This window comes from Aquarana catesbeiana, linkage group LG08 (genome assembly GCF_042186555.1).
Source record: "Aquarana catesbeiana isolate 2022-GZ linkage group LG08, ASM4218655v1, whole genome shotgun sequence".
Lineage (NCBI taxonomy): Eukaryota > Metazoa > Chordata > Amphibia > Anura > Ranidae > Aquarana > Aquarana catesbeiana.
The window spans coordinates 290,641,848-290,669,818 of record NC_133331.1 but is presented as its reverse complement, the minus strand read 5'-3'; the positions used below and the strand labels follow the sequence as shown (position 1 = coordinate 290,669,818).

The window sequence follows — 27,971 nt, the reverse complement described above, 5'->3', positions numbered from 1 at the left end:
CTGGTGCTTGCAGTGGTGGGCAGCCTCTGGGTAAAAAAAGTTATTACTAGGGGCCCCTTCGGGGGTAGCACTAAACTCCTTTATTTTAGTAACAAGTTCACTTTAAGAAGAAAAAGAAGAGACATTAAGACCGGAATTTCGGAAGATCGTCTGTGTACATTTCCTAAAAAAAGAGTTACAATATTTCATGCACTCAGAACGCCTAATTTCCATGGATCACGATATTCGGATCTTAAAAATGTCATCAACGTATCAGGGATTTTAAAACTTTTGACTTTTTTTTGTTAAAAAAAACTCAAATACAGTCAACAGAACAGAAAACAGAGTACGGAAACACTGAAGGGTACGCAGCAAAAATGAAAACCGCCACAAGGTGGCCATCGCTAATATGTCATTTGAAACGCACAGACAGGAAGTGATGTCACGTACAGACAGGAAATGATGTCAGGTATAAATAGGAAGTTCCGGGTGAGAGGTGAGTCAGGAGGAAGTTGAGAGGAGACATTCCTGGAACTGGCAGCAGAGGAGGTAATAAAAGATCTGCTTAAACTCATTTATAGCATGATAAAAAAATATAAATATGAACAATTAAAGACATTCTATTGGGTTACTTCCTATTGTTGTGGTCAAATCACAAAAAATCGGGTCAAATCCAGAGATCATCTGCAGGAGATCCACCTTAATTTGAAATAAAAAAAATCAAGATAATTTTTCCTTAATTTTTATAAATTCTGTTTATGATTTCAATGGGTAAATTTGACCATTTGGTGGTGTCACCGTAGAGTTCGTACTTCTTATAACAGAGCAATTGGAGGTATCGGAACGATGGAGGAACTCTGTGCAGACATTATTCATCCCAGTACAGTCCAGATAATTCTCAATTTATTTTTCGTCTACAGAGAAGAGTCCTACGGAGATCACATGACCACCTAAAGGATGATGGAGGGGGACATGACTGAGAGGATCCTAGACCTCACCCTGGAGATCATCTACCTGCTGACCGGAGAGGTGAGGAGGATTCTGGGAGGTCACATGACATCACTCTTATCTCTATTAATAAAACACAGACCTGACTGGAGAGGTGAGGAGGATTCTGGGAGGTCACATGACATCACTCTTATCTCTATTAATAAAACACAGACCTGACCGGAGAGGTGAGGAGGATTCTGGGAGGTCACATGACATCACTCTTATCTCTATTAATAAAACACAGACCTGACCGGAGCGGTGAGGAGGATTCTGTGAACATGATCTGATTTACTTTGGTCTTTACAGAGTTTTCCTCCAGTGAAGTCTGGTGACCAGGTGACCATCACAGTTCCTCCACCTCAATTCCTCACACCTGAGAAAACCAACAACATGCAGAAGATTCTAGAAGTCATCAAGAAGATGATGGAGCTGCTGACAGGAGAGGTGAGCGGTGCCGGGAATTCTGGGACATTATCCAGTAACAGACAAGGGATGTGTCTGGATGGTGACTGTATCATTGTGTGTGTCAGGTTCCTATAAGGTGTCAGGATGTCACTGTCTATTTCTCCATGGAGGAGTGGGAGTATTTAGAAGGACACAAGGATCTCTACAAGGACGTCAAGCTAGAGAACGAGGAGACCCTTATATCACCAGGTAAGAGAAAACTGTACTGTGAATGGTAGGCAGATTAATATCATGTTTTAGGGACGTCATACTTGGATAAAACATTGAAAAATCAGTTGTCTGTGTCTTCTACACATCCTTTAATTCCACACAGTGTATGCTGTCCCCTAACAAAGAAAACAGGTATTGCTTCATTAACACATTCTTAAAGAACGAAAAAAGAAAACTATATTGCTGTTCATAAGAGCAACTATTGTGCTGAATGTACGACCTGATGTTCTCAAAAATGAAGAAGAGATGCTGTAGATGATATGAAAAGTTCATCTCCGTTCCTCAATATAACATCATGTTCCCAACAAATGAGGAGGAGATACTGTACACCATATGAAAGGTCCATCTCCATTCCTCAATATAACGTCCTGTTCCCAACAAATGAGGAGGAGATACTGTACACCATATCAAAGGTCCATCTCCATTCCTCAATATAATGTCATGTTCCCAACAAATGAGGAGGAGATACTGTACACCATATCAAAGGTCCATCTCCATTCCTCAATATAACGTCCTGTTCCCAACAAATGAGGAGGAGATACTGTACACCATATGAAAGGTCCATCTCCATTCCTCAATATAACGTCATGTTCCCAACAAATGAGGAGGAGATACTGTACACCATATGAAAGGTCCATCTCCATTCCTCACTATACAAATGTCATCAATGTATATACAGCGTAACCCAGTGTGTTGTTGTTTATTTGATTATTTTTTTACCTGACCTATTTCTGTTTTTACATTTACATCTTTTTTTTCCAGCAGATGGACACGATGTGTGGAATACCTCAGAGGAACATCTTATGTCCTCCACAGATGATTACAGCATCATACAATATTCTCCAGACATAAAGCCCACCATTGAACATGTAGATCACGGACTTTACTGTGCGGAGAGATCAGCGGACCCCTCTAATCTCGAGGAACTTTTTGTTGATGCCCCAAATATTTATGAAGACCTTCACAGTACACCTGCTCCAGAAGATCCATGTAAACTTGAGGAGCTTTCTGAGTTACGTATTGATATCCCGAATATTTATTCGGGAGTTCACAGTATGGACACGTCGGCAGATTCCTCCAATCCTGAGGACGTTTCTGATAAGTTACACATTATTACCCTGAGTTTGTCTCCAGGAGCTTCCATTGCAGAAAGGACACCAGATCCGAAACCTGAGGAACCTTCTTATAGTCCCTCAGATACTGTTCTATACAAATCTGAAGAGATATATCCATTGTCTTTGGATGAGAAAGGCTTAACATCAACTCTTGAAGTACACCCGAGCACAGACATGGACGATCTGCTGTTCTCGTGTTCCGAGTGCGGGAAGCGTTTCGCCACAAAATTGCACCTTGTCCGTCACGTGACAGTTCACAGCAGACTGCGGCCCTTTGTGTGCTTGGAGTGCGGGAAAAGCTTCACCTCGAAATCGCATCTCACCAGACACGTAAGCCATCACACGGGGGTGCGGCCCTATTCCTGTTCGGAGTGCGGGAAATCCTTCATCGACAAATGTGTCCTCGTCAAACACCTGAGATATCACACAGGCGAGAGGCCGTTTGTGTGCGCGGAGTGCGGGCAGTCCTTTGTAGAGAAAGCCCACCTGAATAGGCACTCCAAACTTCACACGGGCGAGACCCCTTTTTCGTGTTCAGAGTGCGGGAAGTGTTTCCACCGGAAGGACACCCTCATTAAACACCAGCGAACCCACACGAGCAAGAGGGTGTACACGTGTAAGAAGTGCGGGAAAGGTTTCGCCCACAGGGGCATGCTGATCATGCACCGGCAAACCCACGCGGGCGAGCGGCCGTTTTCTTGCGCAGAGTGCGGAAAGCGCTTCAAGCAGAAAATGTCACTGCAGCGGCACTGGAAGCTTCACGTAGAGGAGAGTTCCACGTTGTGTTTGGAGTGTGGGGAAACCTTCGAAACGAAATCGGAGCTTCAAGTGCATCAAAGCGCTCACACGGGCGAGAAGACCCTATCGTGTTCGGAGTGCGAGAAACTGTTCGTGAGGAAGTCAGACCTGGTTAGACATCAGAGAGTTCACTCTGGCGAGAGGCCCTTTTCGTGTTCTGAGTGCGGGAAAAGCTTCACACAGAAAGGAAGCCTTGACGTGCATATCAAAGTCCACACGGGTGAGAAGCCGTTCTCCTGTGCGGAGTGCGGGAAGTGTTTCATTCAAAAAACACACCTCCTTGCGCACCAGAGAGTTCACACGGGCGAGCTTCCTTTTGCATGTTCAGAGTGCGGGAAGTGTTTCAGTCAGAAAAGGTATCTTGTCAGTCATCAGAGAAGTCACATTGGAGAGCGCGCTTTCTCGTGTTCGCAGTGCGGGAAATGTTTTACGCGGAAAGAAAGTCTTCTCAGGCACAAGAAGCTTCACAGTGGATTGCGACCGTATTCCTGCTCAGAGTGCGGGAAATGTTTCCCTCAGAAAGGAGACCTTCTCGCACACCAGAGAAGTCACATGGGCGAGCGCCCCTTCTCCTGTCTATTGTGCGGGAAATGTTACAGTCAGAAAAGGCACCTTCTTAGACACCAGACAAGTCACACGGGCGAGCGCCCGTTTTCATGTTTGCAGTGCGGGAAATGTTTCACGCGGAAAGAAGGTCTGATTAGGCACGAGAGACTCCATACAGGTGTGCGTCCATATTCATGCTCAGAGTGCGGGAAATGTTTTAATCAAAAAGTACACCTTCTAACACACCAGAAAACCCACACAGGTCGGCTTCCCTATTCATGTTCAGAGTGCGGGAAGACCTTCAGACTGGAAAAATGCCTTAAAAAACACCAGAGGAGTCACACAAGCAAGTTTTCTTGCTCAGAGTGCGGGAAATCGTTCAATCAGGAAAGACAGCTTATTAAACACCAAAGGAGTCACACGGGCGAGCGTCCTTTTTCGTGTTCAGAGTGCGGGAAATGTTTCAGTCAGGAAAGGTACCTTATTAAACACCAGAAAAGTCACACAGGCGAGCATCCCTTCGCCTGTTCGGAGTGCGGGAAAAGTTTTACCCGGAAAGATAGCCTAATTAGGCACGAGAAGATTCACAGCGGAGACCGTCCGCATTCCTGTTCGGAGTGCGGCAAGTGTTTCAGTCAAAAACAGGACCTTCTTTCGCACCAGAGGATCCACATGGGAGAGCGTCCCTTTGCGTGCCCTTTGTGCGGGAAATGTTACAGTCAGAAGAGACACCTTCAGAGGCACCAAAGTAGCCACACGGGCATGCTTCGTTTTCCCTGCCCGCAGTGCGGGAAATGCTTTACGAGGAAAGAGGGTCTGGTAAGGCACGGTAGACTTCACACAGGAGTGAGGCCCTATTCCTGTTCAGAGTGCGGGAAATGCTTCTTTCAGAAGGTGCACCTTCTAAGACACCAGAGGACTCACACGAACAAACCTCTTTTTACATGCTTGGAGTGTGGGAAATCGTTCAAAACGAAATCTGACTTTATTCTACACCAGTTTGAGCACGGCGTCTGAGAGGGTTTGGTCTACCTTGCGCCATGACGTCCCTTCGAGGTCAAAGCCAATATGGTGATCAGTTCTCGCTAATGTTGGATTCTGGAGGCTTTTGTTGCCAGTTGGACAGCAGTTGGTACTTCCATTGGTGATTCCATGTTTCTTCTGCTTCTGTGGAAATGGTGAACATCAGGAACTGGGGTTGGGCTTCAAAGCTGAACTCTGGGATCCTTTAAAGTTTCTTCTACACTTCCCCTACGTAAAGTCATTCACATTCTGTAAATAAGGTCTTTCAATGTGCCGAAAAGTCATTATTGTTAGTATCACAGTGTAGGTTGGGCTTTTTTTTTTCCTCAGAGGACAATTACATCAAAGTATCGTTGTTAAACCATTGCTATAGGACCACCTAGCTTAGTTCGATATCTTCTCAGCTATTGAAGTATACAGTCCATAACTAGGTCCACGGGAGCTAAACCCGGAACATCAAGCCATAAGGACCATAATTGATCAAATTTTCCCCCGCTACCTCCGTGTTGGTAAATGAACTTCTCAAGTCAGATGGTATCACCCATTTGGGTAGTCCATTCCTTTACTGTGGGAGGCTATGTAGACTTCCGGTGCCTCAAAATGTAATTTACGGGGCTGAAAAAGGGCTCTGGCAATGGCCTGTCTAGGAGTGTCCTCAACCTGAAGGTTATCTAATATTCCCAAACAGACAATGTTTAGGGTTCTCCTGGAATCTGAACCTGGAACTGAGGACCATAATTGATCAAATTTCCCCCTGCTACCTCCGTGTTGGTAAATTAACTTCTCAAGTCCGATGGTATCACCCATTTGGGTAGTCCATTCCTTTACTGTGGGAGGCTCTGTCGACTTCCAGTGCCTCAAAATTTAATTTACGGGCCTTTGGCAATGGCCTGTCTGGGAGTGTCCTCAACCTGAAGGTTATCTAATATTTCTAAACAGACAATGTTTAGGGTCCTCTGAAATCTGAACCTGGAACTGAGGACCATAATTGATCAAATTTTCCCCTGCTACCTCCGTGTTGGTAAATTAACTTCTCAAGTCTGATGGTATCACCCATTTGGGTAGTCCATTCCTTTACTGTGGGAGGCTCTGTAGACTGCCAGTGCCTTAAAGTCATTATTCTTAGTATCACAGTGTAGGTGGGGCTTTTTTTTTTTTTTCTCAGCTATTGAAGTATACAGTCCATAACTAGGTCCACAGGAGCTAAACCCGGAACATCAAGCCATAAGGGCCATAATTGATCAAATTTTCCCCTGCTACCTCCGTGTTGGTAAATTAACTTCTCAAGTCGGATGGTATCACCTATTTGGGTAGTCCATTCCTTTACTGTGGGAGGCTCTGTAGACTTCCAGTGCCTCAAAATTTAATTTACCGGCCTGAAAAAGGGCTCTGGTAATGGCCTGTCTGGGAGTGTCCTCAACCTGAAGGTTATCTAATATTCCCAAAAAAGACAATGTTTAGGGTCCTCTGGAATCTGAAACTGGAACTGAGGACCATAATTGATCAAATTTTCCCCTGCTACCTCCATGTTGATAAATTAACTTCTCAGGTCAGATGGTAGCACCCATTTGGGTAGTCCATTCCTCTACTGTGGGAGGCTCTGTAGACTTCCAGTGCCCCAAAATTAATTTTTCGGGCCTGAAAAAGGGCTCTAGCAACGACCTGTCTAGGACTCTCCTCAACCTGGAGGTTATTTAATATACCCAACAGACAATGTTTAGGGTCCTCTGGAATCTGAACCTGGAAGACCCGAGTGTCTATGACCTTCTTCCAGTATAAGTGCAACTTTGGGAACCTCTATAGGAGATGTATCAAATCCCCATGATCTCTAAAACAGTGGTTCTCAACCCTGTCTTCACGTACCCCCAACAGGCCAGGTTTTCCTTTATCTTGCACAGGTGCTTTAAATCAGAGTCAATGGCTTGCTATTTTGGACAGCTATTTTATCTAAGAGAAATTCCCAAAACATGGCCTGTTGGGGGTACTTGAGGACAGGGTTGAGAATCACTGCTCTACAACAGCTAGTGCAGGTGGGATCCGATCGAACTCTCATTGGAGTTAACCTGGCCGGTGTATAATGTGCCCTCAAGACTATATATAATTGTGAAAGGTGTTGAGCCACATTTAGAGAACACTGGGTAACAGATTGAAAATCTTCTTCCCATTATTCCTCCTCAAAGGCTCCAACATCCTGTTCCCATTGGGACACCACTTTAGGAGGTGAGTCCGGAAGAAAGATATTCAGTAACATAGCATAACTACTTGAGATAAACCCTTAATAATTAGTGACCTCAAACATATAGTTAAAGATAAGAGTAGGCTCTGGTACCCATTGATCCACCCCCTGTTGGGCCTTTATTGCAGGTTGGAGCTGCAAATAATAAAAATGCATAGATGAAGGGAGCAAAAAATGCTGATTGGAGATCAGAGAAAGCTTGCAATTTCCCAACAATAAACCCTTCCCTCAACAGTAGATCCCTCCCAGCAACAATGTATGCCAATAGAGGACTGGTCAGTCGTAGCCACTAGACCTCCAAAGGTTGCTAGGGGTTCCTTAAGCAACAAGCAATTTTTGTCTCTAAGGTATATAACCACTGACAGCAATGATCTTTTTAGCTATCTGTAAGATGGACATTTCCATTACTGACCACCAATGCAAGGAGAATTTTTCCCATTGACCACCAATTTAAGGAGAACTCTTCCCATTGACCACCAATGTAAGGGATATTCTTCCCACTGACCACCAATGTAAGGGATATTCTTCCCACTGACCACCAATGTAAGGAGCATTCCTCTTATTGACCACTAATGAAGAATTTTTCCCTATTGAGCACCAATGTAAGGAGCATTCATCTCACTGAACCCCAATGTGAAGGACATTCTTCTCACTGAGCCCCAATGGACGGAGAATTTTTCCCATTGACCCCCAATGTAAGGGATATTCTTCCCACTGACCACCAATGTAAGGAGCATTCCTCTTATTGACCACTAATGTAAGGAGAATTTTTCCCATTGAGCAGCAATGTAAGGAGCATTCTTCTCACTGGCCACCAATGTAAGGGATATTCTTCCTACTGACCACCAATGTAAGGAGCATTCTTCTCATTGACCAGCAATGTAAGGAGAATTTTTCCCATTGAGCAGCAATGTAAGGAGCATTCTTCTCACTGGCCACCAATGTAAGGGATATTCTTCCTACTGACCACCAATGTAAGGAGCATTCTTCTCATTGACCAGCAATGTAAGGAGAATTTTTCCCTATTGAGCACCAATGTAAGGAGCATTCATCTCACTGAACCCCAATGTGAAGGACATTCTTCTCACTGAGCCCCAATGGACGGAGATTTTTTCCCATTGACCCCCAATGTAAGGGACATTCTTCCCACTGACCACCAATGTAAGGAGCATTCTTTTTACTGACCCCTAATGTAATGGACATTCTTCCCACTGAGCACCACACTAAGGTACCATGAGCGGCTGATACAGTAATTGTTGGCAGGGGTTCCCTGAGACATTAAAGCTTTTTTAAGGGTTCCTCCATGTTAAAAAGTTTAAGGAAGGCTGCAACTAATTGAAAAGCAACAAAAATGTGTAAATAATGAGCTTCTTGTAAATCATTGTATCAATAATATGTTATTTTCTTTTTAAAACCTTCTTTCTCTGTATATTGTACAATTATATATGTATGTGATTGAAGATATATTTGCTCATTACCTACACGTAGTCTGCTTCCTTCTTAGCAATTACAGCTCAACAGTTTTGTATTACTGCTTCTTTCTCTCATTGTATGTCTTTGGGTCTAGTCTTAAAACAACATCTGCCTCTCCTGGTTTTCTGCAACTCCCTATTGCTCTACCAATGTGATAGGCAGCCTCAAAGACCAGTAGAAAGCTCTGAGTGGTGGGTAGGGGTGGACCACATCTAGCAGATGAGCCCCAGGCTCTGGGTGCACCAAGGAAGATTGGGCACTGAGGGAGCTTGTGAAAACTACAGTTATTGATAAACCATAGGTTTGTGGATACATGGCCATCACACCTACTATATGGCCAAAAATACAGTATGTGAACTCTCTTCCGAGGGTTCGGTTTCAAGTATTTCCAGTGAATGGTTGAGTTAATACTACATAATGCAAAAACACTGTAGACAACCTTGTGGCAACAGTTTGGTGAAGACCCTTTTCTGTTCTGGAATGACTGTGCCCCCCCCTCCCATGCACAAAGCCAGCTCCATAAAGACATGGTGTGACCAGTTTGGTGCGTAGAAACTTGAGTGTCCTGCACCTCGACCCTACTGAATGCCTTTGGAGTGAGTAAGAAGGCCGATTGCGAGCCAAGTCTTCTCATCCAATATCAGTACCTGACCTCACAAATGGGACAACACAATTCCCACAGACACACTCCAATCTCTTGTGGGAAACCTTCCCAAAAGAGTGGAGTTAAAGCCATAAAGAGGGACAACTCTGTATCAATGGCCATGGTTTTAGAGTAGAATATCCAACAAGCCCAGAGCCCTCACCTCAACCCTACTGAACACCTCTGGGATGAATTAGACTGCTAATTGTGAGCCAGGTCTTCTGATCCAACATCAGTGCCTGACCTCACAAATGGGACAAATGTCCACAGAAACTCTCCAAAATCTTGTGGGAAGCCTTCCCGGAAGAGTGGAAGATGTTATAGTTACAAAAGGGGACAACCCCATAATAATGTCAGTGGTTTTAGCGTAGGATATCCAACAAGCTCAGACCCCTGACCTCAACCCTACTGAATACATCTTGGATGAATTTGAATGGCAATAGTGAGCCAGGTCTTTTCTTCCAATATTAGCAACTGACCTCAAAATTGGCCCAATTCTCTCAGACACCCTCCAAAATCTTGTAGAAAGCTTTCCCAGAAGAATGGAGGATGTTATAGCCACAAAGGGGACAACTGTATCAATGGTCATTGGGGGGGGGGCAACTTCTTATTACTGCCCATTGTGGAGCAACTCCATATTGCTGGCCATGTTGGGGGTCGACTCCATATTAATAGCCACGTTGGGGTCAACTGCATATTAATGGCCTTGTTGAGGGGAACTCCAAATTATTGGCCATATTGAGGGGAAACTGCATATTAATGACGATGTTGAGGGGCAACTCCATATTAATGGTCATGTTGAGGGGCGACTCCATATTATTGGCCATGTTGGGAGTCAACTCCATATTAATTGACATATTGAGGGGCAACTCCATATTAATGGCCATGTTGGGGGGCAACTTCATATTATTGGCCATGTTGAGAAGCAACCTCATATTAATGGCCATGAACAAGCCTAGAGCCTTCATCTCAACCCTACTGAACACCTCTGGGATGAGTTGGAATGTCTGTGAGCCAGATTTTCACATCCAGCATTGTACCTTGACCTTACAAATGGGACAAATTCCCACAGAGACCCACCAAAGTTTTGTGGAAAGCCTTCCCAAAAGAGAGGAGGATGTTTTAGTCAAAAAGAGGGACAACTTCATATCAATGGCCGTGGTCTTAGAATAGGATTTTCGACAAGCTTATAACCCTCACCTCAACCGTATGGAACACCTCTGGGATGAATCATACTGCTAATTGTGAGCCAGGTCTTCCCATTCAAAATCAGTACACTTCACAAATGGGCCAAAAGTCCACAGACACCCTCCAAAATATTGTGGGAAGCTTTCCCAGAAGAGTGTAGGATGTTATAGCCACAAAGGGGGACAACTCTATATAATAGTCCATGGTTTTAAAGTAGGATGTCCATCAAGCTTAGAGCCCTGACCTCAACCCTGACGCCTTAAGAGTTTCCTTCACTGAAACTAATGAGCCAAGCCCAACCTGTGAAAAACAACCCCACACCATAATTCCCCCTCCACCAAATGATTTGGACCAGCACACAAAGGAAAGTCCACAAAGACATGGATGAGTGAGTTTGGGGTGGAGGAACGTGACTGGCCTGCACAGAGTGCTGACCTGAGCCCGATAGAACACCCTTGGGATGAATTTGATTGGAGACTGCGAGCCAGGCCTTCTCATCCACATCAGTGCCTGACCTCACAAATGTGCTTCTGGAAGAATGGTCAAACATTCCCATGGACACACTTCTAAACCTTGTGGACAGCCTTCCCAGGAGCTGTTATAGCTGCAAAGGGGGGGGGGGCTTAATATTAAACCCTACGGACTAAGACTGGGGTGCCATTAAAGTTCATGAGCGTGTAAATGCAGGCGTCCCAATACTTTTGGTGATATAGTGTATTTTCTTCCAGTTCATGTAACATTGTAGACCCTGATGAAGGGGGTTTTTAGCCTCTGAAACATGTTGGATTATGTACTGTGGAGCGCTACCATAGAATAAATGCTTGCTGTGTTCTTTTTCACCCACATCCTCTCAAAGTAGAGAAGCTCTCCTAAGTCCATACAGACATATTTTCTTTCAGCTCATGTAACATAATAGGACCTGAGCTCCCCCGGGCCCCTCCCATGTGTAAGTCACCCTGTGTCTATTAGGGACACAGGGTGACTGAAACTCTCCCTCCGGTCTGCCTAACCCGACTCACAGTACAACCACACATCAAACGATCTAGTAAAAGCATACAACAGTCCCAAGTGAAAGTGCCCCTTCCTTCCTTCAGCTCAAACCACACATATAGAATCAGGGACAACAGGGGTAAAAGGAAATGCTGAGTCCGGTATGGTTGGATAGTGAGTTGGGTTAGGCAGACCCGAGTGGGGTTTTCAGTCACCCTGTGTCCCTAATAGACACAGGGTAACTTACACATAGGAGGGGCCGGGGGGAGCCGGACAAGGAGCTTCCAGTGCTCTCCAAGGTAAGCTGGGTTCCACCGCCCAAAGTGACTTGCGTACTAGGAGCAGTAAAGGGTTAATGTACTGCAGATAGGAGGAGGCAGTAAAGTGGTAATCTATAGTAAATGGGAGGGGGGCAGTAAAGGTTAATGTACTGTGGATAGGAGGGGCAATAAAGTGTTAATGTACGTTGGATGGGAGGGGGAAGTAAAGGGTTAATGTATGGTGGGTGGGAGGGGGCAGTAAAGGGGTAATGCACGGTGGGTGGGAGGGGGCAGTAAAGGGGTAATGCACAGTCTAGTGGATAGGAGGATGTAGTGAAGAGTTTTGTGTACGGTAGATGGGAGAGGGCAGTACAATGGAATGTGGGGGGGGGGGTGTAAATGGTTAATTCACGGCAGATGGTTGGGGGGAGGCAGTAAAGAGTTAATATACAGTGGATGGGAGGGGGCAGTAAAGGGTTGCTGCACGGTGGATGCTGGTGGTAGGGAGTAAAGGGTTAATGCACGGTTAATGGTGGGGGGGGGGAGAAAAGGGTGGATTGGAGGGGGCAGTGAAGGGTTAATGTACAATGAATCAGAAGGGACAGTAAAACGTTAATGTACAATGGATGAGAGGGGGCAGTAAAGAGTTCAAGTACAGTAAATGCAATTAGGTAAGTAAGGGGTTAATGTTCGGTGATCAGGAAGAGGCAGTCATGGGTTAATGTGCGGTGGGTGGGAGGAGTCCCTTTGTATTACGTAGGTCTGTATTTGGCTACAAGAATATAGCTGCCACCTGATGGCTGAAACTACAGAATGTGTTTTCTCTGTCCAGTCCCTTGGTTGCCATGTTGGATCCTGGCACTGCCCACACTGAGTGATCACATGATAGAAGTGGGTGGAATTTTTCAGGAGGCGGAGCAATGGCTGCCCAGTTGATGGTCAGCATGTTTGTTCCTCGGGCTCTCCATTCCTGGGTGTAGAACTCCATCATATTGCCCTTCCCACCCCCTACTACTATACGTCCCCTTTATAAGCCTGCACACCTTCATGGTCCCTATAGAGTTTGTATGAAACGTTGGGTGAATATTCTTTTCTTCATCCACTTTCATCCAAATCGGGATCTGAGAATCACAGGAATGTGATCTATAAGATGCCGATTATTTCAAGTAGTGATGGTGGCCCACAAGTGCTACAGAGGGAAGAAGCCTAGAGAAACTCCAGGTCTCTTCCTAGTCAGTAAAATCGGAACTTGTTTTCAATGACAATAGTACCTTGACAGGAACTTCTGATGGTTCATGGACATAAGTTGTACCTTGACATGACCTCTTGAAGGTCCATGGTCATAAGTTGTACCTTGACGTGAACTTTCAATTATCCATGGACAAAAGTTGTACCTTGATATGAACTTCTGATGGCTCAAGGACATAAGTTGTAACTCGACATAAACTTTCGATCATCCATAGACATAAGTTGTATCTTGACATGCCCATGGTCTTTAGTTGTACCATGACAAAAACTTTCAATCATCCATGGACATAAGTTGTACCTTGAAAATCTTTGTAGAAAAGGCCCAACTTACTGCCCATCACAGATCCCATGCGGATGAGAAACCGTACCAGTGTATGAAGTACGGCAACAGATCTTCCTTGTCCAATCACTGAAGAATTCACACAGGGTGAAGCCACATTGCTGCTCAGAGTACAGCAAGTGCTTTATACGTCGATCGGATCTTGTCATACACCTCAGAGCGCTTGCCGTGCTCAGAGTGTGGGAAACGCTACATAAGGAAGTCAGAGCTTGTTAGGCATATCAAGGCCCACAAAGCTGCCAACACGACCAGCGCACAGAGGTTGCTTTGAGGACAGTTTAAAATTTGAAGACCACTAGATACTGTAACTCACACGGGGGAACTCCTTGCCCAGTGGGGGAATGAGGGTCATTCTAGAAACCTGACAAGGTCCATTTCCATGGATTATGAATATGAATGTTTATCAACACATCATTGGAGAAGGTCATTGTTATATTTAGGACAGCCTGAGGTGGACTGTGGGAGGGATTAACTGTGTCCTGGGGGCCAGGAATGAATTTATGGTAAGTATGAACGTCTTGCACTTACAGGGAGCGTGGATATGGAAGAGACAGACAAGAGACTTGGGGAGAGGACATACTCGAACAGGAGAAGGCTGTCAAAGAGCCATGCCTCCAGGTGGTCAGATTGTCCTGAAAAATTGTCCATCTTCACATCTATGGTCATCTCCTGCCTTCAATGTTTTTGGGTCTAGCTTACTTGTTCACACCTATAGCCACCTTCACATCTATGGCATTCTCTTATCTTAGAAGTTTTTGGGGTCTAGCTTACTTCTTCACCTCTATGGCCACCTTCACATCTATGGTCGGTTTGCAAGTGAGCAAAAGTGAGGCGCTTAAAATATCAAAGCATAAACAAATGAAAAAAAAAAAGAACACAAGACAATGTGTGGATCAACCAATGAAGTATTTGTGTGTTCATGTTGAGTACATTTCTGAAAAATAAATATATACAGTATTTATTGATGAGTCCTTATGGTTATTGTGGGTGGTCTTCGATCCGAGAGGGGACCTGTTAAGTGGGGCAGGATAGTCACATTAACCTCACACCTGCAGGAGGGGTCAGCAGTGGACTGGAGGCGTGGAGGTGGGATTTCCAGTTAGGTGTCACTAGTGGGGGGGACCTAAGTTTTCCCTAACACTTCAAAACAGGTGGCCAGCTTCTTTGTTCTCAATCTGTTCTGGCCCTTCAATGATGTTTATGCCTGCACCTCACAAGATCTGGCACAATTTATTGTTTGCCAATACCAAACTGTGCCAGATCTGATATGGTTTATGCGTGACATCAGAAGTATACGCCAGAAGAGATCTGACACTGCGTAGTATTAGACAATGACACATTGTTCCAGATCTTGTATGGGGCATGTGCTGTACAAGATCTGACACAAGATTTCTAAATTTGCATACCATATCTTCCTTGAAGGCACGGGTGACGTAGCCTTCCCAGGAGGCACCTGTAGGGCCCTGGCTATATCACCAGTGTCTCATTGTACCAGGAAGCGGAAAAGTACTAAATGTGGATAAAACATAAAGCTTTGAAGCCCAATATTATGTGGTCACCTGACCATCACACCTACTATGTGGCCATGTTTATAGATCGGCATGCATCTGGAAATTTTGTTGCTTTGGGTTGGAGGGGTGTCGAAGACGAGAATTGTTAGCACTCCTGTCAGGATTTTTCTGCGGTCTGTGTCCCATCAGAGAAATTATCTTCGTCTCGGGAACGAGCAGGTAAGAGGAGATCTCTCCAAAGTGAGGGAAAACCCTTTGTTATTTGTCACATGAACAGGTGTCCCCATTTGAAGATTTCCCCTCACCACTAGTTCCTGTGACCACCAGTTTACTCCATAGGCCTGGAAACAGCCATTATCGTTCATTTCCAGAGTGACTATTGAAGTATTTGCTACCCTATCATGAAGGGGGGTCTATTTCTAAAACATTTGTTGGACGAATGTCACAAGCAGTTGTATTCCTCAGCCCCATCTAGCGGCCAAATGCAGTATTTTTTTTAAATACCATATAATATGGCATTCTGGACACTAGATGGAGCCGACCATCATAGGCGATAATCGTATTAGAGAAAAAGACAAGAGAAAATTTGGGCAGGTTGGCCGAATGGTTGCAACATTCATCCAACAAATGTTTTAGAAATAAACCCTTACTTTAGAAGACAAATACCCTTCACTATCTCCAGAAAAAGGCAACAGATCAACACCAGTTCCCACCAATATTTTCAATGAAGATGGAAAATGTTTCCATCATTGGGAAGGTCTTATTATCTCTTTCTACCAAGGACCTGGTGTGGCCCATTCCTCCCCTTAAATTAGAAGCATCTAACACAATCTGTATTACATAAACAAAAATGAAATGATCTCAGATTATGGAGTTAACCTCATAGACCCTAACAGTGATCACCAAACAATGGCTAGCAATTATCTAAGGAGAGAAGACCCAGAGTGGTGAAATATAAGGAGAGAAGACCTAGAGTGGTGGAATAAACCTCTAACCGTGATAGTTTACAGCCAACCCCTTTATCTCCATAAAAAGGGAATGGATCAACACCAACTCCCACAAATATTATCAATGAAGATGGAAAATGTTTCCATGATTGAGAAGGTCTCATTATCTCCTCCTACCAAGGACCTCATAGATCCTAACAGTGATTACTAGATAGTGGCTAGCAATTATCTAAGGAGAGAAGACCCAGAGTGGTGAAATAAGTCAGTTGGTCAGCCTCTTCCCTCTCCATAAAAAGGGAATGGATAAACACCAGATTTCCACCAATATTTTCAATGCAGATAGAAAATGTTTCCATGATTGAGAAGGCCTTATTATTTCCTCCTACCAAGGACTTGGTATGGTCCATTCCTCAATGGAGACCTCGTAGACCCTAACAGTGATCACCAAACAATGGCTAGCAATTATCTAAGGAGAGAAGACCCAGAGTGGTGAAATATACCTCTAACAGTGGTAATTTACAGCTGAAAAGTAGCCAACCCCTTACTCATCTCCATAAAAAGGGAATGGATCAACACCAGTCCCCACCAATATTTTCAAAGAAGATGGAAAATGTTTTTATCATTTGGGAAGGTCTCATCTCCTCACACCAAGGACCTGGCATGGTCCATTCCTCAATGGAGACCTCATAGATCCTAACAGTGATAACCAGGCAGTGACTAGCAATTATCTAAGAAGAGAAGACTTAGCGTGGTGGAATAAACCTTTAACCGTGATAGTTTACAGCTGAAAAGTGGCCAACCCTGTCCTTATCTCCATAAAAAGAAAATAAATAGATCAACACCAGCTCTCAGCAATATTTTTAATGAAGATGTTTCCATCTTCCAAGAAATCATTATCTCCTCCTACCAAGGACTTTGTGTAGTCCATTCCTCAATGGAGACCTCAAAGACCCTAACAATGATCACCAGGCAGTGGCTAGCAATTATCTAAGTAGAGAAGACTCAGAGTGGTGAAATAAACCTATAATGGTGATAGTTTACAGCTGAAAATTGGTCAACTCCTTCCGTATCACCATAAAAAGGCAATGGATCAATGCCATCTCCTACCATTATTTTCAATGAAGATGAAAAATGTTTGCATCATTGAGAATGTCTCATTATCTCCTCCTACCCACGACTTGGTATGGCCCATTCCTACACTCAAATTAGAAGCATCTAATTTCCAGACACCAAAAGAATTTGTATAAAGTAGATAAAAACGAAACAATCTCAGATTATAGATTTAAGGGCTCATATTTATTGAGTAAACTTACAACATACAAATATCGCACACATCCAACGAGTCATTAACTGGAACCAAAGATTTACAACGAGTCAAGTAATACGCCCAGCAACAAAATGAAAGATATACTGTATATGGCCATAAGAACACCTGACCATCACACCTCCTCTATGAGCTTGTTGGACATTCCATTTTCTGGACATTAGTGAGGAATAGCACCTCCACCCTTCCCTTCTTCTGCTTTCTTGCCATTTGAGCCTTCACTCTTCTGGGAAGTCTTTCCCTAAGGTTTTGGGGGGTGCTTGTTGGCATTTGTGCCCATTTGTGAGGTCAGGTACCGATGAATAGAAAGAACGCGGCTCTCCCGACCAGCCCGTGCAAGGTGGAAGAAGCGGCCTTACTGAGCCTATATTTCTTCGCCAGACCATTCTCTCACACATTTCGCCACTGGGGCTTAGTCATAGGGGTCTCGGTGGGTGGGGCGAAACACGTCAGAGGGGTGTGGTCTTGCAGAAAAATGTAGGCTAAGGCCAACATTTGCACAGGCTGGTCGGGTGGGCCGGGTCCTTTCTATTTATGTTTGTTACTTTCTGGATGGGTGTACTGACATGCCGTCACACCCTTTCTCTGGATCTAGGGAACAGGCTACTCTTCAGCTTTGAGTGGGGCTCTAAGCTCTTTACCCAGGTCGCAGGTCAGATATTGGATGATGTTGGATGAGATGTTGGATAAGAAGACCTGGTTTCCTGGTCATCCCAAAGTTGTTCCGTAAGGTTTGACGTCAGGACTCCATCCAGACTCTTCAGATTTTCTCCACACCCAACTGGTCAAACCATGTCTTAAAGGAGCTGGCCTTGTACACATGGACATAGTCAAACTGGAACAGAAAAGGGCCTTCAACAAACTGTTACCACAGGGTTTGTCGTAGTATTACCAGCACTCTTCACTGGAACACCATCATTTGGAGGGACGTCCACATATGTCTGGCCACATAGTAGGTGTAATGGTCAGGTGACCACATACTATTGGAAGTGAAAGACCATTTCTGATTAGTTGCTCTGGTTTTATTTCCCGGTTTATTCAAAAAGTAGAAGCTTGCAGTCTACTCTCCATCGAAATATAAAAAAACAATATCGGCATACATCTCCGGTAACAGATCTCTTCATAATTCATAAAAAAGAAAAAGAAAAAAAAGCATGTACAAAACAACAAGGGAAACGTTGGTTCAGTCCTCTCATGTTATTTTTAATTCCTTTGGGCCTGCCAAAGGTGACCTTTGGGACCACCAAGGTGACGGGGAGCCGAGAAAGTACACTGCAGGAACTGCCTCAATGTCAACCAATCATATTCATCTATGGATGATACTGTTTACAGTCACAAGAAGTTTATTCTTCGAGTGGGACCACTCGTCTTCCCAGAATATCTCCATCAGTCCTTGACTAAAAAGATCCCTAAGGTCTTTGAACATTCTAATATCTAGATGATCTGATTTTCATACCTTCTCGTCTCAGAGCAAGACTGTGGCTTCTCCCCATGTGATCTATTCATATTTCCAATTCTAAATGAGATTATGAAGACCACCAGCTTTAAATGGAAGCTGGAAGTCTACTATAGGAACACCCTCGCGGTCAGGGGAGCTAAATGATTTTTTTACAATGGTGGTCAGAATGTCTCCTCTAGAAATCACTAAAAACACCATGGGTGTCATGCCAATGACTCTCCCAGTTGGACTATCCAGGCACCCTCAAAGAGAAAAACAAACCTTAACCAAGCTCAACTGCTGTGTTAGAATTGTGGAGACAGGAGACCGGTGGTCTGACTAAGATGTGCACCCTTCACAGTGTAAATCCATAATAATGGTAGCCGGCAACTTGGGGCTTCTTAGTATAAATTCTTTATTGGTTACATGAATGCTGATACAGAATCCAAAGTGCGAATGCATTTCGGCTTACAAAGCCTTCCTCATAGCATAAGCCGAAACACGTTAGTACTGTGGATTCTGTATCAGCATTCAAGGAACCAATAAAGAATTTATACTAAGAAGCCCCCGAGTTGCCGGCTACCATTATTATGGACCCTCAAAGAGAAAGTCAATTAACCATTTCTCAAGGAACCCTTGGTAACCTCTGTAGGAACCCTAGGGTTGTAGGGTTTCACAAATCCCTGGTTGAGAAAGGATGGTCTAAAACAGGGGTCCCCAAACTATGGCCCTCCAGTTGTTCGGGAACTACAATTCCCATCATGCCTAGTCATGTCTGTGAATGTCAAGAGTTTTACAATGCAAAAAAAAAAGAGAGGAAAGCGCACCAAAAATGAGCCACGTCCATAAATCATTGAGGATACAAAATAAGGTAGTACTGAGTATTACTAGGGAGGCGGACTTTTTAGGCTAAGAAACAGTGGAGAAGTGCAGAGTATTGCTGTCTCCCAGGGGCACGCTGGATTATTTGTATCCTGAATATGCAGCGATGGGATTGTATTGAGCCTTCAGCATTGCTGATACTAAATCCAGGATCTAAGTGGTGCATCCGGTGTTGGCCCTCCTCCCTCTAATGGCTGCTCCCTTAATTAGGAATATTGTTTACATGCCCCTGCTGAGATATTTAGCTATATCTAATATACTTTCTTACTGCTGATTGAACTTTCTCATGCTACCGTGACTTGCATGATTTTGCATTCCAATTTAAGATAGAGAGACATATTCCCTTCTCTGTCTCATCTGTGAACCTTGGCCGTGTCCTGAGGAAGCCTAACGGTGAAACGCGTAGACATACAAGGGCTCACTGCACAATAATCATAGATGCTATATGTTACAATTGTCATTGTTTTTTAGATATTTGTATTTTTTAATAAATTTATATTTTTTATACTGCTATATCTTCTCCACTGTTTCTTAGCCTAAAAAGTCCGCCTCCCTGGTAATACTCAGTGGATGCCTCGTGGAACGTGTAGCTCAGCAACAGCTGGAGGGCCGTAGTTTGGAGAACCCTGGTCTAAAATAACCTAAGACTTAGAAAGTCAGTGGTGAAACTACCGGGGTCGCAGCTTTTTGTGTCGCAAGTCGCATGATAAGTCGCCGCACTGTGAACCGGGGATTATAAAAGGGCCCTGGGATCAGTGGAAAGCCTCAGAGGGAAGGGCCCTGGGACCAATGGAAAGGGCCCCCTTGGCAGTCAGAGGGGCCTTTCATGGTTCAGTGGAAAGCCTCGGAGGGAAGGGCCCTGGGAGCACTGGAAAGGGCCCCCTTGGTTTCTTGCACCGGGGCCCTGAAGGTTCTAGTTATGCCTCTGTACAAAGTCAAAAACATTTGCCAAACAACTCTCCTGCACTCCAAGAAGGAAAATGCAACTTCTCCAGCGTGGATTCCTTGGCGATGGACAAGAGCTTCTCTACACCATAGAGCAACATCCACACACCCAACCTAAAAAAAGGTTCTTCTCTGGAACTCTCAGGGGAGTGTTGACTTTTGATCGACATCGTTTCCCGCACTTTTGGGGCCCGCATTCTCCCCAGAATGGACCTTCTGATGCCTGATAAAACTGTTTTTAAAGGTGAAACATTTCCCGCACGTGGAGCAGGAAAACGGCTTCTCGCTGGTGTGGCACTTCATATGCTTACTAAGGTTCCCTTTAATGGAAAAACATTTCCCGCACTCGGAACAAGGAAAGGGTTTTTCTCCAGTGTGGACTCTCTGATGCGTAACGAGCTTGTATTTCTTTGTGAACGATTTCCCACACACCGAGCATGCAAAAGTCTCCCCGGTGTGGACTCTCTGGTGCAGAACAAGTTCAGATTTCTTTTTGAACGTTTTCTCACATTCCGCACACGAAAAGGGACGCTCCACCATGTGGCTGCTCTGGTGTGTAAGAAGGTCTCCTTTCTGGGTGAAACTTTTCCCGCACTCCGAACAGGAATATGGCCGCACTCCGGTGTGAAGTCGCTCGTGCAGAATGAGACTGGCTTTCTGCGTGAAACTTTTCCCACAATCCAGACAGGAAAAAGGACGCTCGCCTGTGTGAGTTCTCTGGTGTCTAAGAAGGTCTCCTTTCCGAGTAAAACATTTCCCGCACTCCGAGCAGGAATAGGGCCTCACTCCAGTGTGAAATCGTTCGTGCACTATGAGATTAGCTTTCTGGGTGAAGCACTTCCCGCACTCTGAACAGGAAAAAGGGCGCTCGCCCGTGTGACTTCTCTGGTGCCGAAGAAGGTCTCCTCTCCAAACAAAGCATTTTCCACATTGCGGGCAGCAAAAGGGCTTCTCACCATTGAGGAGTTTGGAACGATAACCGCTTCCTTTTTTTCCGCCTCGATCTCCTGCGTTATAATCAGTAGACAAGGTAAGATGTCCATCTGAGGTGTTCCAGACATGGCATCCATCTGTTAGAAATTAATTATATTAAATGTAAATGACTTTTTCCTCTTTCACAGTCAAATGTTACATGTGAAGGTCATTTGTTGGGAACATGACGTTATATTGAGGAATAGAGATGGACCTTTCATATGGTGTACAGTATCTCCTCCTCATTTGTTGGGAACATGACGTTATATTGAGGAATGGAGATGGACCTTTCATATGGTGTACAGTATCTCCTCCTCATTTGTTGGGAACATGACGTTATATTGAGGAATGGAGATGGACCTTTCATATGGTGTACAGTATCTCCTCCTCATTTGTTGGGAACATGACGTTATATTGAGGAATGGAGATGGACCTTTCATATGATGTACAATATCTCCTCCTCATTTATTGGGAACATGACATTATATTGAGGAATGGAGGTGGACCTTTCATATGGTGTACAGTATCTCCTCCTCATTTGTTGGGAACATGACGTTATATTGAGGAATGGAGATGGACCTTTCATATGGTGTACAATATCTCCTCATTTGTTGGGAACATGACGTTATATTGAGGAATGGAGATGGACCTTTCATATGGTGTACAGTATCTCCTCCTCATTTGTTGAGAACATGACATTATATTGAGGAATGGAGATGGACCTTTCATATGGTGTACAGTTTCTCCTCCTCATTTGTTGGGAACATGACATTATATTGAGGAATGGAGATGGACCTTTCATATGGTGTACAGTATCTCCACCTCATTGGTTGGGAACATGACATTATATTGAGGAATGGAGATGGGCCTTTCATATGGTGTACAGTATCTCCTCCTCTGAGACTTTTTAGATTTATTCTCCAGGAAATGGAATTCAAAAATGATGAACGAAAGCAGCTACCTGGTGTTACTCTGGCAGGGAATCTGAAAACTAGCCTAGTTTGATCTTGCCAGTATCTAGATAGAATAACTCCAAGTCCAGGAAATTTTTCGATCTTCTGTCAAAATGGTCAACCTTCACAACAAGCTAGGAAAATGAATTAGACATTCTTCTTCCTATGACACTAACCTAAAGTTGAGCTCTTACTTCTGGGCAGAGGAGCATAGACTTCAAGGGAAAGGGTCCTCCTGCTTTTGGTTAGGGTCCATGCTCCTTGAGCCTAGGCCTGTACTCTGATGTCTATCGTGTCCTCCAATTAACTCTTCGAAAATATAATTATATATATGCATGCCTTAGAGTTGATTTACTGCTCTGTGTCTATTCTCTGCCTCCTTTGCTCCACTGTGCTCAGGGCAGCTGCCTCTCCTGCCCACCCCTTGTCCTAGCCCTGGCTATGAGTAAAATTCGAAAGAAATGTAAGAGAAAATCAGCTGCCAATCATAGTAAGGGGACTTTTGCATATGAAATTGCCAGCTATACTTTTCTGGCCCTCCATTTATTATCCAATCTCCTACCAAATGAACAGAAGGTCTGTGGATTCTCCGTCATCTTTCGTCACCCTGTATACTTTCAGGATAGCATATCGAAAATGTGAAAGACACTTGTGTTACCTACCTGTGCGGGTATCTCGAGAAGATTGCCTCTCTCCAGTGGTCACTGTAGATGGCTGATCATCTCTCACAGATGTCTCCTCTTCGTCCTCTTTAACCTCAACCTTCATATAAATCAATTCTTCACTCTATAACAAACAAGATGATAACATCTCTAAATGAGTGTTGATAACCGAAGAACACGCACAAGGATACAATCTCATTAAGTTTGAAGTCATTCTTGAGTTCTAGACTCTCAGCCCCACCTACCTGATGATGTTGAGGGATGATGTGATCTTCCTGTGTGGCACCCTGGGAATATAGAGGACGGGGACATCTCTCTGGTGGGTTCCCATTACTGGATCCATCTGTAGGAAACACACACACTGACTGAATACATTGTTTCTATGTGTTTATCAGATGATGGGGGATCTAGGTGGACCCTCCGTACTGCTCTCTCCTTTACAATAAGTTCTAGAAATGTTTTCATCTGATGATGTGATGGTCTACAGATCATCAATCTTTATACCTGAACAGTTTCTGAATGTCTTGTTCATCACTCACCCTTGCTGATAAGTAGAGGAGGTTTCTCCTGTTTAGTTGTCCCCATCATCCCAACTTCTGTCATAGACTGCTGATAATCCATCACATATGTCTCTTCTTCTTCCTCTTTAACCTCAACTTTTATATCCATTTGTTTGTCATGCTAAACAAACAAAAAAAATAATACCTTCAAATACCTGAAAACATACAATCTCAAAGTCTAGAGTCACTTTGGCATTTCAGACCCTCAAATCCACCGACCTGATGATGGTGAGGGATGGTCTCATCTTCCTGTGTGGAATCCCGGGAATAGAGATGACGGTGACATCTCTCTGGTGGGTTCCCATTACTGGATCCATCTGTAGGAAACACACACACTGACTGAATACATTGTTTCTATGTGTTTATCAGATGATGGGGGATCTAGGTGGACCCTCCGTACTGCTCTCTCCTTTACAATAAAGTCTCCTCTTACCCGGTGATGTGAGGGGCGGCTGATTGTCCATCATGAAGTCCTTGTAGAGATCCTTGTGTCCTTCTAAATACTCCCACTCCTCCATGGAGAAATAGACAGTGACATCCTGACACCTTATAGGAACCTGACACACACAATGATACAGTCACCATCCAGACACATCCCTTGTCTGTTACTGGATAATGTCCCAGAATTCCCAGTACCGCTCACCTCTCCTGTCAGCAGCTCCATCATCTTCTTGGTGACTTCTAGAAGCTTCTGGATATTTAGTATTTCAGGTTTCAGATGGCATTGTGATAGAATGATAATGGGGCTCTGGCTTTTGCTTAGCTGTGTGGACAGATCTGAAGATCCAGTTGTTGCCTTATGTCTAATAGACTTCTTCATCACTACCGCACAGTCCTATGTGATTCAACAAATATTACAAACCCACAATTCCTCACCTTTATGATTAGGTCTATCTATAAAAGAGATAAGGGTAATGACATTTGACAGTCCCAGAATCCTCCTCACCTCTCTGATTAGAAGGCAGATGACCTCCAAAGACAACTTCAATATTTTCTCATTCAATTGAAATTCCCTTTTCAGACAACATAAAATCTGACGATTGTCCATCATGACGTCCTTGTAGAGATCTTTGTGTCCTTCTAAATACTCCCACTCCTCCATGGAGAAATAGACAGTGACATCCTGACACCTTATAGGAACCTGACACACACAATGATACAGTCACCATCCAGACACATCCCTTGTCTGTTACTGGATAATGTCCCAGAATTCCCGGCACCGCTCACCTCTCCTGTCAGCAGCTCCACCATCTTCTTGGTGACTTCTAGAATCTTCTGCCTATTGTGTCTTTCTGAGAAGTTGGGTTGAGACACTGTGTCGGGAGATAACTCATGGGCATAGATGCTAGTTGTTGACTGCTCACCAGAGGTTTTATTCACTACGTCATAGTTCTGAGTGCAAAATGAAAGCATATATAATGACTATGTATACTCCCAGAATCCTCCTCACCTCTCCGGTCAGGTCTGTGTTTTATTAATAGAGAGAAGAGTGATGTCATGTGACCTCCCAGAATCCTCCTCACCTCTCCGGTCAGGTCTGTGTTTTATTAATAGAGATAAGAGTGATGTCATGTGACCTCCCAGAATCCTCCTCACCTCTCCGGTCAGGTCTGTGTTTTATTAATAGAGATAAGAGTGATGTCATGTGACCTCCCAGAATCCTCCTCACCTCTCCGGTCAGGTCTGTGTTTTATTAATAGAGATAAGAGTGATGTCATGTGACCTCCCAGAATCCTCCTCACCTCTCCTGTCAGGTCTGTGTTTTATTAATAGAGATAAGAGTGATGTCATGTGACCTCCCAGAATCCTCCTCACCTCTCCGGTCAGGTCTGTGTTTTATTAATAGAGATAAGAGTGATGTCATGTGACCTCCCAGAATCCTCCTCACCTCTCCGGTCAGGTCTGTGTTTTATTATTAGAGATAAGAGTGATGTCATGTGACCTCCCAGAATCCTCCTCACCTCTCCGGTCAGGTCTGTGTTTTATTAATAGAGATAAGAGTGATGTCATGTGACCTCCCAGAATCCTCCTCACCTCTCCGGTCAGGTCTGTGTTTTATTAATAGAGATAAGAGTGATGTCATGTGACCTCCCAGAATCCTCCTCACCTCCTCGGTCAGGTCTGTGTTTTATTAATAGAGATAAGAGTGATGTCATGTGACCTCCCAGAATCCTCCTCACCTCTCCGGTCAGGTCTGTGTTTTATTAATAGAGATAAGAGTGATGTCATGTGACCTCCCAGAATCCTCCTCACCTCCTCGGTCAGGTCTGTGTTTTATTAATAGAGATAAGAGTGATGTCATGTGACCTCCCAGAATCCTCCTCACCTCTCCGGTCAGGTCTGTGTTTTATTAATAGAGATAAGAGTGATGTCATGTGACCTCCCAGAATCCTCCTCACCTCTCCGGTCAGGTCTGTGTTTTATTAATAGAGATAAGAGTGATGTCATGTGACCTCCCAGAATCCTCCTCACCTCTCCGGTCAGGTCTATGTTTTATTAATAGAGATAAGAGTGATGTCATGTGACCTCCCAGAATCCTCCTCACCTCTCCGGTCAGGTCTGTGTTTTATTAATAGAGATAAGAGTGATGTCATGTGACCTCCCAGAATCCTCCTCACCTCCTCGGTCAGGTCTGTGTTTTATTAATAGAGATAAGAGTGATGTCATGTGACCTCCCAGAATCCTCCTCACCTCTCCGGTCAGGTCTGTGTTTTATTAATAGAGATAAGAGTGATGTCATGTGACCTCCCAGAATCCTCCTCACCTCTCCGGTCAGGTCTGTGTTTTATTAATAGTGATAAGAGTGATGTCATGTGACCTCCCAGAATCCTCCTCACCTCTCCGGTCAGCAGGTAGATGATCTCCAGGGTGAGGTCTAATAGCCTCTTGGTCATGTGACTTTGGTCCTCATCCATCCTTGTAGATGTGGCTTTGTGATTTATGCAGGACTTTCCCCTCTGTAGACAGATAATAAACTGAGATTTATCTAGAGTAGACTGGTATGAATCCCGTCTGCAGAAATCTCCTCCATAGCTCTGATTCCTCAAAACGCTGGGGGGAAAAAAAAAAACTGAATTACCAGACCCAAAAAAAAAAAACAACAAAAAAACAAAAAAAAACAAAACATAAAAACCATAAGAAAACATTGGCTATTATTGCAGAGGAACAAATATAAAGTAAATTTGCTGAGTGAAGTTTACGTTTAAAATAAAATTGTTAAAGTATTTCAACCTTTTTTTTTTCACTCCAAGCAGGAGAGTGAAGAATATCTGAATTCAAAGACAACGACCTGGGGAAACGGATTTCAACTTAATACCATAATGAATATAGACCATCTTCTGAGATAACAAAGCAGTAACAGAACTTCCGAAAAAACGAATACATACTCTCTCCGAAAATAATCAATCGTTCCGAAAACGAATCATTATAACAGAACGATTATGGCAAAACAAAATGATTTACTTAACAAATGAAACCGAAACAAAAATAATTTTTCCCTCGTGCACATCTCCACCGGTGAATTTCGGCCTTGATTATGGCATAGGCTCTTGGTTTTTACGCACGTACGGCACTTGACATCAGAGAGGATCGGAGTGGACTTCATTACGAGATATGTCGGAGGAGTAATGGGATTTCATGCAGAATTCCAAACCCTCCTGTGCCTGGAAGTAGCTCACCTCTCCCCAATATTTCTATAAGGTAATCCCATTTTATGTGTTTTCTGTATAAACACTTTTATCTACTCATCAGCATTGACTGATTTCCCCTTTACATAGTCCCAATCCCAGCACAATCATTCATCATCGATGTATATATTAAAAAATGTATTACCTCCTCTACTGCCAGTTCCAGCAATGTCTCCTCTCTACTTCCTCCTGACTCACCCCTTCACCCGGAACTTCCTGTCTGTGCCTGACATCACTTCCTGCCTTCGCCTAACATCACTTCCTGTCTGTGCGTGCGCTCTTTCGTGTGGAGAATAATGCCCCGTACACACGATCGGATTTTCCGCCAACAAAACCGTGGATTTTTGTTTTGAAGGTTGCTGGCTCAAACTTGTCTTGCATATGTAGCGCCCACCACCTTTAGGTGGGTGCTGTTAGGTTAAAAGACAGGTTAAATTACCAGTGCCTTATGCCGCGTACACACGGTCGGACTTTTCATCTACAAAAGTCCGACAGACTTTCGACAGACTTTTGGCGGACTTTTGGCTATGGTTGCCACCTCATCCCTTTAAACCCGAACACATGTGAATTACACAGGTTCTGTGGCT

General features: G+C 44.0%; 2 protein-coding genes across 4 annotated transcripts; one reads left to right on the top strand and one right to left on the bottom strand.

Moving 5' to 3' along the window:
• The first annotated feature begins 436 nt into the window (after positions 1 to 436).
• On the top strand, positions 437 to 7,931 carry LOC141104676 (uncharacterized). Of its 2 annotated transcripts, none has more exons than XM_073594335.1 (5): positions 437 to 528; positions 898 to 1,008; positions 1,276 to 1,413; positions 1,500 to 1,623; positions 2,410 to 7,931. In XM_073594335.1, exons 2-5 carry the CDS (start codon positions 937 to 939, stop codon positions 5,118 to 5,120), a joined length of 3,045 nt encoding a protein of 1,014 aa, XP_073450436.1. In that variant the 5' UTR covers positions 437 to 528; positions 898 to 936; the 3' UTR covers positions 5,121 to 7,931. The 2 variants fall into 2 exon arrangements, with proteins under 2 accessions (XP_073450436.1, XP_073450435.1); XM_073594334.1 differs by having other exon boundaries at positions 448 to 528; positions 900 to 1,008; positions 2,407 to 7,931.
• Positions 7,932 to 17,236: 9,305 nt separating this feature from the next.
• Positions 17,237 to 27,712, bottom strand: LOC141104691 (uncharacterized). 2 transcript variants are annotated; one of them, XM_073594362.1, is made up of 11 exons: positions 27,530 to 27,712; positions 26,536 to 26,655; positions 24,926 to 25,090; positions 24,645 to 24,839; positions 24,342 to 24,533; positions 24,132 to 24,255; positions 23,918 to 24,015; positions 23,678 to 23,819; positions 23,384 to 23,481; positions 23,139 to 23,262; positions 17,237 to 21,621 (listed from the first exon to the last, which is right to left on the bottom strand). In XM_073594362.1, the coding sequence occupies exons 2-11, from the start codon at positions 26,611 to 26,613 to the stop codon at positions 20,693 to 20,695; spliced, it is 2,145 nt and encodes a 714-aa protein (XP_073450463.1). In that variant the 5' UTR covers positions 26,614 to 26,655; positions 27,530 to 27,712; the 3' UTR covers positions 17,237 to 20,692. The 2 variants fall into 2 exon arrangements, with proteins under 2 accessions (XP_073450463.1, XP_073450462.1); XM_073594361.1 differs by having other exon boundaries at positions 26,536 to 26,749; positions 27,530 to 27,711.
• Between the last annotated feature and the right edge of the window lie 259 nt (positions 27,713 to 27,971).

Coding starts and splice junctions, on each gene's coding strand:
- LOC141104676 (XM_073594334.1), top strand. CDS start 937: ATGATGGAGGGGGACATGACTGAGAGGATCCTAGACCTCACCCTGGAG. Junction 1,009..1,275: donor TCTACCTGCTGACCGGAGAG/GTGAGGAGGATT, acceptor TGGTCTTTACAG/AGTTTTCCTCCAGTGAAGTC. Junction 1,624..2,406: donor GGAGACCCTTATATCACCAG/GTAAGAGAAAAC, acceptor TTTTTTTTCCAG/CAGATGGACACGATGTGTGG.
- LOC141104691 (XM_073594362.1), bottom strand. CDS start 26,613: ATGGATGAGGACCAAAGTCACATGACCAAGAGGCTATTAGACCTCACC. Junction 24,840..24,925: donor TGGAGCTGCTGACAGGAGAG/GTGAGCGGTGCC, acceptor TGTGTGTGTCAG/GTTCCTATAAGGTGTCAGGA. Junction 24,016..24,131: donor GCCGCCCCTCACATCACCGG/GTAAGAGGAGAC, acceptor TGTTTCCTACAG/ATGGATCCAGTAATGGGAAC.